The sequence below is a fragment of the Anomaloglossus baeobatrachus genome, chromosome 9 (assembly GCF_048569485.1).
Source record: "Anomaloglossus baeobatrachus isolate aAnoBae1 chromosome 9, aAnoBae1.hap1, whole genome shotgun sequence".
In the NCBI taxonomy this organism is placed as follows: domain Eukaryota; kingdom Metazoa; phylum Chordata; class Amphibia; order Anura; family Aromobatidae; genus Anomaloglossus; species Anomaloglossus baeobatrachus.
The window spans coordinates 37,296,405-37,309,808 of record NC_134361.1 but is presented as its reverse complement, the minus strand read 5'-3'; the positions used below and the strand labels follow the sequence as shown (position 1 = coordinate 37,309,808).

The 13,404-nt window shown below is 52.7% G+C and overlaps 1 protein-coding gene across 1 annotated transcript in view; it reads left to right on the top strand.

The window, feature by feature from the left end:
- HNRNPUL1 (heterogeneous nuclear ribonucleoprotein U like 1) overlaps positions 1 to 13,404 on the top strand; it is a 126,952-nt gene that overhangs the window by 72,823 nt on the left and 40,725 nt on the right. The window contains exons 10-11 of the mRNA XM_075323550.1: positions 12,992 to 13,120; positions 13,202 to 13,370. Coding sequence (XP_075179665.1) covers positions 12,992 to 13,120; positions 13,202 to 13,370 — 298 coding nt within the window. The remainder of the gene's footprint in view (positions 1 to 12,991; positions 13,121 to 13,201; positions 13,371 to 13,404) is intronic.

The following is a 13,404-nucleotide window of genomic DNA, read 5'->3' as shown; positions in this document are numbered from 1 at the left end:
GAAAAGGGCTTGTCGCTCAGCTCCCTTAAAGGGCAAGTTTCGGCACTATCCGTGTTTTTTCAGAAGCGTCTAGCACGTCTTTCTAAGGTGCGCACGTTCCTGCAGGGGGTCTGTCATATTGTGCCCCCGTACAAGCGGCCGTTAGATCCATGGGATCTGAACAGGGTACTAGTTGCTCTCCAGAGGCCGCCCTTCGAGCCTCTGAAGGAAGTTTCCTTTTCTCGGCTGTCACAGAAAGTGGCGTTTCTTGTTGCGATCACATCGCTTCGGCGAGTGTCTGAGCTGGCAGCTCTGTCATCCAAGGCTCCCTTCCTGGTGTTCCACCAGGACAAGGTAGTGCTGCGCCCTATTCCGGAGTTTCTCCCTAAAGTCGTATCCTCTTTTCATCTTAATCAGGATATATCCTTGCCTTCGTTTTGTCCTCATCCGGTTCACCGGTATGAAAAGGACTTACGTTTGCTAGATCTGGTGAGAGCACTCAGAATCTACATTTCCCGCACGGCGCCCATGCGCCGTGCCGATGCACTTTTTGTCCTTGTCGCTGGTCCGCGCAAGGGGTTGCAGGCTTCTAAAGCCACCCTGGCTCGATGGATCAAAGAACCAATTCTAGAGGCCTACCGTTCTGCGGGGCTTCCGGTTCCTTCAGGGCTAAAAGCCCACTCAACCAGAGCCGTGGGTGCGTCCTGGGCATTACGTCACCAGGCTTCGGCTCAACAGGTGTGCCAGGCAGCTACCTGGTCCAGTCTGCACACTTTCACCAAGCATTATCAGGTGCATACCTATGCTTCGGCGGATGCCAGCTTAGGTAGAAGAGTCCTGCAGGCGGCAGTGACACCCCCGTAGGGGAGGGCTGTTTTGCAGCTCTAACATGAGGTATTTCTTTACCCACCCAGGGACAGCTTTTGGACGTCCCAATCGTCTGGGTCTCCCAATAGAGCGCTGAAGAAGGGAATTTTGTTACTTACCGTAAATTCCTTTTCTTCTAGCTCTTATTGGGAGACCCAGCACCCGCCCTGTTGTCCTTCGGGATGTTTTTTTGTTGTTTGCGGGTACACATGTTGTTCATGTTGAACGGTTTTTCAGTTCTCCGATGTTATTCGGAGTTAATTTGTTTAAACCAGTTATTGGCTTCCTCCTTCTTGCTTTGGCACTAAAACTGGAGAACCCGTGATACCACGGGGGGGGGTATAGCCAGAGGGGGAGGGGCCTTGCACTTTTAATGTAGTGCTTTGTGTGGCCTCCAGAGGGCAGTAGCTATACCCCAATCGTCTGGGTCTCCCAATAAGAGCTAGAAGAAAAGGAATTTACGGTAAGTAACAAAATTCCCTTCTTTCCATCTGAACTCTGCGGCCCTGAACATGACGGTGTAGCCATTGAGTCCTGGATCCTAGCGTCTTCAGGATTATCTCAGGAGTGGTTGTCACCATGACGCAGGCCAAGAAGCCAACGTCCGCCACGATCTACCACAGATCGTGGAAGATATTCTTATCTTGGTGCTCTGCTCAAGGAGTTTCTCCCTGGCCATTTGCATCGCCTATTTTTCCTTCCTTCCTACCATCTTGGTTGGAAAATAGTTGGTCGCTCAGCTCCCTTAAAGGACAAGTCTCAGCGCTATCTGTATTTTTTCAGAAACGCCTAGCCGACTTCCGCAGGTATGCACGTTCCTGCAGGGAGTTTGTCTTCTCATCACTCCATACAAGCGGCCATTAGAGCTCTGGAGTCTGAACAAGGTTCTAATGACTCTCTTGAAGCCGCCTTTCGAGCTTTTGAAAGTTGTTTCCCTTTCCGTATTTCACAGAAAGTGGCCTTTCTAGTAGCGGTCACGTCTCTTCAGAGAGTGTCCGAGCTAGCAGCGCTGTCATGCAAATCTCCATTCCTGGTCTTCACCAGGACAAGGGGGTTCGGCGTCCGATTCCGGACTTTCTCCCTAAGGTGGTATCCCACTTTCATCTCAATCAAGATATCACCTTACCTTCTTTGTGTCCTCGTCCAGTCCATCAATTTGAAAAGGATTTGCATCTGTTGGATCTGGTGAGAGCACTCAGGATCTACATTCCCGCACGGCGCTCCTGTGCCGCCCGGATGCACTCTTTGTCCTTGTCGCTGGTCAGCGTAAGGGGTCGCAAGCTTCCAGATCCACCCTGACTCGGTGGCTCAAGGAACCAATTCTTGAAACCTACCGTTCTGCTAGGCTCCCGGTTCCCTCAGGGCTGAATGCCCATTCTACCAGAGCCGTGGGTGAGTCCTGGGCATTACGGCACCAGGCTACGGCTCAGCAGGTGTGCCAGGCACCTACCTGGTCGAGTCTGCACACTTTTACCAAGCATTATCAGGTGCATACCTACGCTTCGGCAGACGCCAGCCTAGGTAGACAAGTCCTTCAGGCGGCGGTTGCCCACCTGTAGAAAGGGGCCGTTTTACGGCTCTATTACGAGGTATTATTTTACCCACCCAGGGATTGCTTTTGGACATCCCAATTGTCTGGGTCTCCCAATGGAGCGACAAAGAAGAAGGGAATTTTGTATACTTACCGTAAATTCCTTTTCTTCTAGCTCCAATTGGGAGACCCAGCGCCCGCCCTGTTTTCTTAGGGTTTTTTCGGTACACATGTTGTTCATGTGAATGGTTGCAGTTCTCCGATGTTTCTTCGGATTGAATTGGTCTTTAAACCAGTTATTGGCTTTCCTCCTTCTTGCTTTTGTGTGGCCTCCGGAGGCAGTAGCTATACACCCAATTGTCTGGGTCTCCCAATTGGAGCTAGAAGAAAAGGAATTTACGGTAAGTATACAAAATTCCCTTCTTTCGGTCCTTTCGAGGCTCAGGCAGGTCCCAATTCTCCTCGTCCAAAAGGACTCAAAAGGATCAGAGAGGCTCAGATTCTTGGCGGACCCAGTCACGCCCAAAAAAGACAGCAGGAAGAACCGTTACCAAGACGGCTTCCTCATGACTTTCAGCCTCCTCTCTCCGCATCCTCGGTCGGTGGCAGGCTCTCCCGCTTTGGCGACATTTGGCTGTCACAGGTCAAAGACCGTTGGGTGAAGGACATTCTGTCTCACGGGTACAGGATAGAGTTCAGCTCTCGTCCTCCAACTCGTTTCTTCAGAACTTCCCCACCGCCCGACCGAGCCGATGCTCTGCTGCAGGCGGTGGCCGCTCTAAAGGCGGAAGGAGTGGTGACTTCCGTTCCTCTTCAGGAACAAGGTCACGGTTTTTACTCCAATCTGTTTGTGGTGCCAAAGAAGGACGGGTCCTTTCGGCCCGTCCTGGATCTAAAGTTGCTCAACAAACACGTAAAAACCAGGAGGTTCCGGATGGAATCTCTACGCTCCGTCATAGCCTCAATGTCTCAAGGAGATTTCTTAGCATCAATAGACATCAAAGATGCTTATCTTCACGTGCCGATTGCGCCAGAGCATCAGCGTTTTCTACGCTTCGTTATAGAAAGCGAACACCTGCAGTTCGTAGCGTTACCTTTCGGGCTGGCAACAGCCCCTCGGGTCTTCACCAAGGTCATGGCAGCAGTAGTAGCTGTCCTGCACTCGCAGGGTCACTCCGTGATCCCGTATTTGGACGATCTACTTATAAAGGCACCCTCTCAAGAGGCATGCCAACACAGTCTGGACGTGGCACTGAAGACTCTCCAGAGTTTCGGGTGGATTATCAACTTTTCAAAGTCAAATCTAACCCCGACCCAATCACTAACATATCTTGGCATGGAGTTTCATACTCTCTCAGCGATAGTGAAGCTTCCACTGGACAAGCAGTGCTCTCTGCAGACAGGGGTGCAATCTCTCCTGCAGAACCAGTCCCACTCCTTGAGGCGCCTCATGCATTTCCTAGGGAAGATGGTGGCAGCAATGGAAGCAGTCCCTTTCGCGCAGTTTCATCTGCGCCCTCTGCAATGGGACATTCTCCGCCAATGGGACGGGAAGTCGACGTCCCTCGACAGGGATGTCTCCCTCTCTCAGGCAGCCAAGGACTCTCTCCGATGGTGGCTTCTTCCCACCTCATTGTTAAAAGGAAAGTCGTTCCTACCCCCATCCTGGGCGGTGGTCACGACAGATGCGAGCCTATCAGGGTGGGGAGCAGTGTTTCTTCACCACAGGGCTCAGGGTACGTGGACTCAGAGAGAGTCCACCCTTCAGATCAATGTTCTGGAAATCAGAGCAGTCTATCTTGCTCTGCGAGCCTTCCAACAGTGGCTGGAGGGCAAGCAGATCCGGATTCAGTCGGACAATTCCACAGCGGTGGCGTACATCAACCACCAAGGGGGAACACGCAGTCGGCAAGCCTTTCAAGAAGTCCGGCGGATTCTGACGTGGGTGGAAAACACAGCATCCACCATATCCGCAGTTCACATCCCAGGCGTGGAAAACTGGGAAGCAGACTTTCTCAGTCGCCAGGGCATGGACGCAGGGGAATGGTCCCTTCACCCGGACGTGTTTCAGGAGATCGGTCGCCGCTGGGGGATGCCGGACGTCGACCTGATGGCGTCACGGCACAACAACAAGGTCCCGGTTTTCATGGCACGGTCTCACGATCACCGAGCTCTGGCGGCAGACGCCTTAGTTCAGGATTGGTCGCAGTTCCGACTACCTTATGTGTTCCCACCTCTGGCATTGTTGCCCAGAGTGCTCCGCAAAATCAGGTCCGACTGCCGTTGCGCCATTCTCGTCGCTCCAGACTGGCCAAGGAGGTCGTGGTACCCGGATCTGTGGCATCTCACGGTAGGACAACCGTGGGCGCTACCAGGCCGTCCAGACTTGCTGTCTCAAGGGCCGTTTTTCCATCTGAATTCTGCGGCCCTGAACCTGACTGTGTGGCCATTGAGTCCTGGATCCTAGGGACCTCAGGTTTATCTCATGATGTTGTTGCCACCATGAGACAGGCTAGGAAACCATCCTCCGCCAAGATCTACCACAGAACGTGGAAGATATTCTTTTCTTCAGCGCTCTATTGGGAGACCCAGACGATTGGGGTATAGCTACTGCCCTCTGGAGGCCACACAAAGCACTACACCAAAAGTGCAAGGCCCCTCCCCCTCTGGCTATACCCCCCCCCCGTGGTATCACGGGTTCTCCAGTTTTAGCTTTGTGTGCGAAGGAGGTCAGACATTCCATGCATAGCTCCACAGATTTTAGTCAGCAGTAGCTGCTGACTATTTCGGATGGAAGAAAAGAGGACACATATAGTGTCCCCAGCATGCTCCCTTCTCACCCCTGGATGGTGTTGTAAGGTTGAGGTACCTATTGCTGGTACAGGGCTGGAGCCTGACATGCTGTTTTCCTTCCACATCCCCTGGTAGGGCTCTGTGGAAGTGGGATCCTGCCGGCCTCTCAGCTCTGACGCCGGGCTCCATCCACAGACCCATTAGAACCTGATGGAGACGGAGCAGGAGTACGATCAGGGACAGGCCCTGCATCATACAGGTACTCTGTGTCCCCGGCAGGCACAGACACACTCCGGGCTGGCTGGGTGTTGTAGTGCGCCGGGGACCGCAACGTTGGAGTTAGTGTCCCTACAGATTACTGGGGGATTTTTTGTGTATGGGAACGCAGCGCCGACCCCCTCTGGACCGGGCGGCGCTGCTGTGACTTGTGGTGCGCCGGGGATCCGCCGTCCGCGCTTTTACGGCGGCGGCGGTTATAAATTGAGTCCCCGGCTTTTTGGGCCTAGGACGCCGGCAGCTCCGATTCGTTCCCGCCCCCACCCTGTCATTCAGGGTAGGGGAGAGACGCTGTTCGCTAGCAGCGACGAGGGCTGGAGCCTGATTTACATGCTCCAGCCCTCACACTAGGCACAGAGGGAAGCAGGCTTCCCGCTCTTAGCCAGGAACGCCCAGGGCCCGCCCCCCTTCTCTCTCAGGACGCCGGCAGCCATTACATGCAGTCTGGCTGGAGGAAGGACGCAAGGCTCTGGGAGACCTGGACTAGGGGCTATCTGGCGACCACACACCCGCTTTTTAAGCGGGCGGTAAGCGATTTTTCTGTGCTGGTCCCTCTAGTGCCTCACGGTGTATCGGTGTACTGTGTAGGATATAGAGATATTGTATTTCTTGCACTGTGAGGTCGCTTCTGGCTGCATCTCCCAGATCCCTCTGTGGAAGCAACAACATGCCATCCTCAAAACGCAAGGCCGCCAAGGCTAGGGCTGTGTATACTGCGTGTGCTGCATGTGGGGCTAATCTACCAGCAGGCTCCGATGACCCCCATTGTGTGCAATGCTCCGACCCGGTGCTGCTTCGCCAGCCGGAGTCAGGAGAGGTAGTGACCCAGGCTGAGACGCTTGTAAGTTCTGCCCCGGTGACAGGGACAGACTTTGCAGTTTTTGCTGATAATATGTCTGTGTCTATGGCAAAAATCCTTGAAACCTTGCAATCTATGCATGGGGCTCAGTCTTTGGGCACGGCGAGGCCTCTGTCCTCAGGTCCCCCTCACTTGGAATTAATCCAGCCCACAGGGGGGTCCCCGGCTTCACAGGCCGAGGATTATGACTCAGATGATAGCCCCAGCCACCCTAAGCGAGCTCGCTGGGAAAGACCCTCGACGTCATCACACTGCTCAGGGTCTCAGCGCAATCAGTCTCCCTGTGATGTGTCTGATGAGAGTGATCAGGAATCCATTCCTGGAACCCCTCTCAACCTGGATACCCCTGATGGGGATGCCATGGTAAACGACCTTATCTCAGCCATCAATAGGCTGTTGGATATTTCTCCCCCAGCCCCTTCAGCAGAAGAGGCGGCTGCGGAGCAGGAGAAGTTTCGTTTCCTTTATCCCAAGCGTAAATTGAGTGCTTTGTTGGATCACGCTGACTTCAGAGAATCAATCCAGAAGCACGACGCTCACCCAGAAAGGCGTTTCTCTAAACGATCTAAAGATACGCGTTTCCCTTTCCCCCCTGAGGTGGTCAAGCGCTGGACACAGTGTCCAAAGGTAGACCCCCCGATTTCCAAACTCGCAGCTAGGTCCATAGTTGCAGTGGAGGATGGCGCTTCACTTAAAGATGCCAATGACAGACAGATGGACCTTTGGTTAAAATCTGTCTATGAAGCTATCGGCGCGTCGTTTGCTCCGGCATTCGCAGCCGTATGGGCACTCCAGGCTATTTCAGCTGGCTTAGCAAAAGTGGATGCTATCATACATCCAGCAGTGCCGCAAGTGGCGCACCTTACCACGCAGATGTCGGCGTTTGCGTCTTACGCTATCAATGCGGTCCTAGAATCTACCAGTCGCACCTCAATGGCGTCCGCCAATTCGGTAGTTTTGCGCAGAGCCTTGTGGTTAAAGGACTGGAAAGCAGATGCTGGTTCCAAAAAATGTTTAACCAGTTTGCCTTTATCTAGAGATAGACTGTTTGGCGAGCCATTGGCTGATATCATTAAGCAGTCCAAGGGTAAAGACTCCTCTTTACCACAACCCAGAACAACCAAACCTCAGCAGAAAAAGTGGCAGCAGAGGTTTCAGTCCTTTCGAGGTTCGGGCAAGACACCGTTTACCTCGTCCAAAGGGACTCAGAGGACGCAAAGAAACTCAGATTCGTGGCGGGCTCACACGCGCCCCAAGAAAGCAAATGGAGGTACCACTTCCAAAGCGGCTACCTCATGACTTCCAGCCCCCTCCCTCCGCATCGCCGGTCGGGGGCAGGCTCTCCCGCTTTTCCGGCATTTGGATGTCACAGGTCAAAGACCGGTGGGTGACGGACATTTTGTCTCGCAGGTACAGAATCGAGTTCAATTCTCGTCCTCCAGCTCGGTTCTTCAGAACCTCCCCACATCCAGACCGAGCAGATGCTCTGCTGCAGGCGGTGGACTCCCTAAGAGCGGAAGGAGTGGTGATCCCAGTCCCTTCTCAGGAACAAGGGCAAGGGTTTTACTCCAATCTCTTTGTGGTTCCAAAAAAGGACGGCTCGTTCCGTCCTGTTCTGGACCTAAAACGGCTCAACAAACATGTGCACGCCAGGAAGTTCCGGATGGAAACCCTGCGTTCTGTCATTGCCTCAATGTCCAGAGGAGACTTCCTTGCCTCAATAGACATCAAAGATGCTTATCTCCACGTGCCAATTGCTACAGAACATCAACGTTTTCTACGTTTTGTGATAGGAGACGACCATTTTCAGTTCGTAGCTCTGCCATTTGGTCTGGCGACAGCCCCACGGGTCTTCACCAAGGTCATGGCGGCGGTGTTAGCAGTCTTGCACTCTCAGGGACACTCGGTGATCCCTTACCTAGATGATTTATTGGTCAAAGCTCCCTCTCAAGAGGCATGTCAGCACAGCCTGAATGCTACGCTGGAGACCCTACAGTCTTTCGGATGGATCATCAACTTTCCAAAGTCGATCCTATCACCGACTCAATCACTAACGTATCTTGGCATGGAGTTTCATACTCTAGCAGCGATAGTGAAGCTTCCGCTGAACAAGCAGCGGTCACTACAGACAGGGGTGCAATCTCTTCTGCAGGGCCAGTTGCATCCCTTGCGGCGCCTCATGCATTTCCTAGGGAAGATGGTGGCAGCCATGGAAGCAGTTCCCTTTGCGCAGTTTCATCTGCGCCCACTTCAATGGGACATTCTCCGCCAATGGGACGGGAAGTCAACGTCCCTGGACAGGAAAGTCTCGCTTTCCCAGACGGCCAAGGACTCCCTACAATGGTGGCTCCTTCCCACCTCATTGTCTCAGGGAAGATCCTTCCTGCCCCCATCCTGGGCAGTAGTCACGACAGATGCGAGTCTGTCAGGGTGGGGAGCAGTATTTCTCCACCACAGGGCTCAGGGGACGTGGACTCCGCAGGAGTCCAACCTTCAGATCAATGTTCTGGAGATCAGAGCAGTGTATCTTGCTCTACTGGCCTTCCAACAGTGGCTGGAAGGAAAGCAGATCCGAATCCAATCGGACAACTCCACAGCGGTGGCATACATCAACCACCAAGGAGGGACGCGCAGTCGGCAAGCCTTCCAAGAAGTCCGGCGCATTCTAATGTGGGTGGAGGACAGAGCATCCACCATATCCGCGGTTCACATCCCAGGCGTAGAAAACTGGGAAGCAGACTTCCTCAGTCGCCAGGGCATGGACGCAGGGGAATGGTCCCTTCACCCGGACGTGTTTCAGGAAATCTGTCGCCGCTGGGGAGTGCCGGACGTCGACCTAATGGCATCCCGGCACAACAACAAGGTCCCGGCATTCATGGCGAGGTCGCGCGATCAAAGAGCTCTGGCGGCAGACGCCTTGGTTCAAGATTGGTCGCAGTTTCAGCTCCCATACGTGTTTCCGCCTCTGGCGCTCTTGCCCAGAGTGCTACGCAAGATCAGATCCGAGTGCAGCCGCATCATACTCGTCGCTCCAGACTGGCCGAGGAGGTCGTGGTATCCGGATCTGTGGCATCTCACGATCGGTCGACCGTGGTCACTGCCAGACCGACCAGACTTACTGTCCCAAGGGCCGTTTTTCCATCAGAATTCTGCGGCCCTGAACCTGACTGTGTGGCCATTGAGTCCTGGATCCTAGCATCTGCAGGATTATCTCAAGGAGTCGTTGCCACAATGAGACAAGCTAGAAAGTCGAATTCGGCTAAGATCTACCACAGAACGTGGAAGATTTTCTTATCCTGGTGCTCTGCTCAGGGAGTGTCTCCCTGGCCATTTGCATTGCCCAAGTTTCTTTCCTTCCTGCAATCGGGGTTAGAAAAGGGCTTGTCGCTCAGCTCCCTTAAAGGGCAAGTTTCGGCACTATCCGTGTTTTTTTCAGAAGCGTCTAGCACGTCTTTCTAAGGTGCGCACGTTCCTGCAGGGGGTCTGTCATATTGTGCCCCCGTACAAGCGGCCGTTAGATCCATGGGATCTGAACAGGGTACTAGTTGCTCTCCAGAAGCCGCCCTTCGAGCCTCTGAAGGAAGTTTCCTTTTCTCGGCTGTCACAGAAAGTGGCGTTTCTTGTTGCGATCACATCGCTTCGGCGAGTGTCTGAGCTGGCAGCTCTGTCATCCAAGGCTCCCTTCCTGGTGTTCCACCAGGACAAGGTAGTGCTGCGCCCTATTCCGGAGTTTCTCCCTAAGGTCGTATCCTCTTTTCATCTTAATCAGGATATATCCTTGCCTTCTTTTTGTCCTCATCCGGTTCACCGGTATGAAAAGGACTTACGTTTGCTAGATCTGGTGAGAGCACTCAGAATCTACATTTCCCGCACGGCGCCCATGCGCCGTGCCGATGCACTTTTTGTCCTTGTCGCTGGTCCGCGCAAGGGGTTGCAGGCTTCTAAAGCCACCCTGGCTCGATGGATCAAAGAACCAATTCTAGAGGCCTACCGTTCTGCGGGGCTTCCGGTTCCTTCAGGGCTAAAAGCCCACTCAACCAGAGCCGTGGGTGCGTCCTGGGCATTACGTCACCAGGCTTCGGCTCAACAGGTGTGCCAGGCAGCTACCTGGTCCAGTCTGCACACTTTCACCAAGCATTATCAGGTGCATACCTATGCTTCGGCGGATGCCAGCTTAGGTAGAAGAGTCCTGCAGGCGGCAGTGACACCCCCGTAGGGGAGGGCTGTTTTGCAGCTCTAACATGAGGTATTTCTTTACCCACCCAGGGACAGCTTTTGGACGTCCCAATCGTCTGGGTCTCCCAATAGAGCGCTGAAGAAGAAGGGAATTTTGTTACTTACCGTAAATTCCTTTTCTTCTAGCTCTTATTGGGAGACCCAGCACCCGCCCTGTTGTCCTTCGGGATGTTTTTTTGTTGTTTGCGGGTACACATGTTGTTCATGTTGAACGGTTTTTCAGTTCTCCGATGTTATTCGGAGTTAATTTGTTTAAACCAGTTATTGGCTTCCTCCTTCTTGCTTTGGCACTAAAACTGGAGAACCCGTGATACCACGGGGGGGGTATAGCCAGAGGGGGAGGGGCCTTGCACTTTTGGTGTAGTGCTTTGTGTGGCCTCCAGAGGGCAGTAGCTATACCCCAATCGTCTGGGTCTCCCAATAAGAGCTAGAAGAAAAGGAATTTACGGTAAGTAACAAAATTCCCTTCATCTTGGTGCTCTGCTCAGGGAGTTTCTCCCTGGCCATTTGCATTGCCTATTTTTCTTTCCTTCCTGCAGTCTGGGTTGGAAAAAGGTTTGTCGCTTAGCTCCCTTAAAGGACAAGTCTCTGCGCTATCCGTATTCTTTCAGAAGCGCCTGGCGCGACTTCCTAAGGTACGCACGTTCCTGCAAGGGGTTTGTCATATCGTTCCCCCTTACAAGCGGCCATTGGAACCCTGGGACCTGAACAAGGTTCTGATTTCTCTCCAGAAGCCACCTTTCGAGCCTATGAAGGAGATTTCCTTTTCTCGGCTTTCACAGAAAGTGGCTTTTCTGGTGGCGGTCACGTCTCTTCGGAGAGTGTCAGAGCTGGCGGCGTTATCTTGCAAATCTCCCTTCCTGGTGTTTCACCAAGACAAGGTAGTACTGCGTCCAATTCCAGAGTTTCTTCCCAAGGTGGTATCTTCCTTTCATCTCAATCAGGATATCACTTTACCATCTTTGTGTCCGCATCCAGTTCACCAATTTGAAAAGGGTTTGCATCTGTTGGACCTGGTGAGAGCACTCAGGATCTACATCTCCCGCACGGCGCCTCTGCGCCGTTCGGATGCACTCTTTATCCTGGTCGCTGGTCAGCATAAAGGGTCGCAAGCTTCCAAATCCACCCTTGCGCGGTGGATCAAGGAACCAATTCTTCACGCCTACCATTCTGCTGGGCTTCCGACTCCTTCTGGACTGAAGGCCCATTCTACCAGAGCCGTGGGTGCGTCCTGGGCATTACGGCATCAGGCTACGGCTCAGCAGGTGTGCCAGGCGGCTACCTGGTCGAGTCTGCACACTTTTACCAAGCATTATCAGGTGCATACCTACGCTTCGGCGGATGCCAGCCTAGGTAGACAAGTCCTGCAGGCGGCGGTGGCCCACCTGTAAGAAAGGGCTGCCTGACAGCCCGATCACGAGGTATTCTTTTACCCACCCAGGGACTGCTTTTGGACGTCCCAATTGTCTGGGTCTCCCAATTAGGAGCGAAAAAGAAGGGAATTTTGTTTACTTACCGTAAATTCCTTTTCTTCTAGCTCCAATTGGGAGACCCAGCACCCGCCCTGTTTTTTCTTAGGGTATTTGTTTTTCGGGTGCACATGTTGTTCATGTTGATAAGTTACGTTCTCCGATATTGTTTATCGGATTGAATTTGTTTTTGAAACAGTTATTGGCTTTCCTCCTTCTTGCTTTTGCACTAAAACTGAGGGAACCGTGCTCCCACGGGGGGGTGTATAGCCAGAAGGGGAGGGGCCTTACACTTTTAAGTGTAGTACTTTGTGCGGCCTCCGGAGGCAGTAGCTATACACCCAATTGTCTGGGTCTCCCAATTGGAGCTAGAAGAAAAGGAATTTACGGTAAGTAAACAAAATTCCCTTCTTTGCCGTCAGGCTCAATCCGACGAAATGCGGATAAATCGGATCCGGTGCCTGATTCCTTTTATTCCCCATTGACTGGATTGTGCGGAATGACCTTGTGTTGCATGAGGCGTCCGCCGTATCAGGCAAAATTTCTTCGTCCGGCTGCCGGAAAGGACGCAGCATGGAACGTTTTTTGTCTCCGGCAAAAAACTGGACCACGCCGGCTCTGGCACCGTCCGGCATGTTGTATAATGGAAGCCCATGGGCGCCGGATCCGTCGTCATCTGGCATATGACGGAATCCAACGACGGATTTGTTTGTTTTTTTTAACTGAGCATGCTCAATTCAAAAAGCGGAAGGAACGCATGAAAAAAACTGATGCTACGGATCAGTTTTTCTTTGCCGGATCCGTCGCATCGTTTCTTTTTTGCCGGATCGTGCCTGATATAAAAAAAAAATACCTGATGTGTGAAAGTAGCCTTAGAAGAAAGGAAGGAAAAAACGAAAATGAAAAACTGAATATTGCCCTAGGGTGAAAGGGTTAAGAGATCTAGAGATTTCATAATTAATTTTGATCATAATCCTGCAGGTCATGGGTCTCCGGAGGCAGCGTAATTATGCCGGGCGCTGGGACGTCCTCATCCAGCAGGCCACAAAGTGTTTGAACCAGCTTATCCAGATAGCCGCAAAGAGAAAACGCAACTACATCCTCGATCAGGTAAGAGGGGTAACCGGGCGGGTGGGATTACACTAAATATATCTAGCGGTCTCGGTAATAGCCACTTCACTTCTTCCTCAGACAAATGTCTACGCCACCGCCCAGCGCCGCAAGATGCGACCATTTGAAGGTTTTCACCGCAAGGGTATTGTAATCTGCCCCACCGATGAGGATCTCCTGGACCGTATCGTGAAGCGCACAGACGAGGAAGGAAAGGATGTTCCCGACCATGCTGTGCTAGAGATGAAAGGTAAATTGCTCCTATTATCTATTGGTCAGAAGCT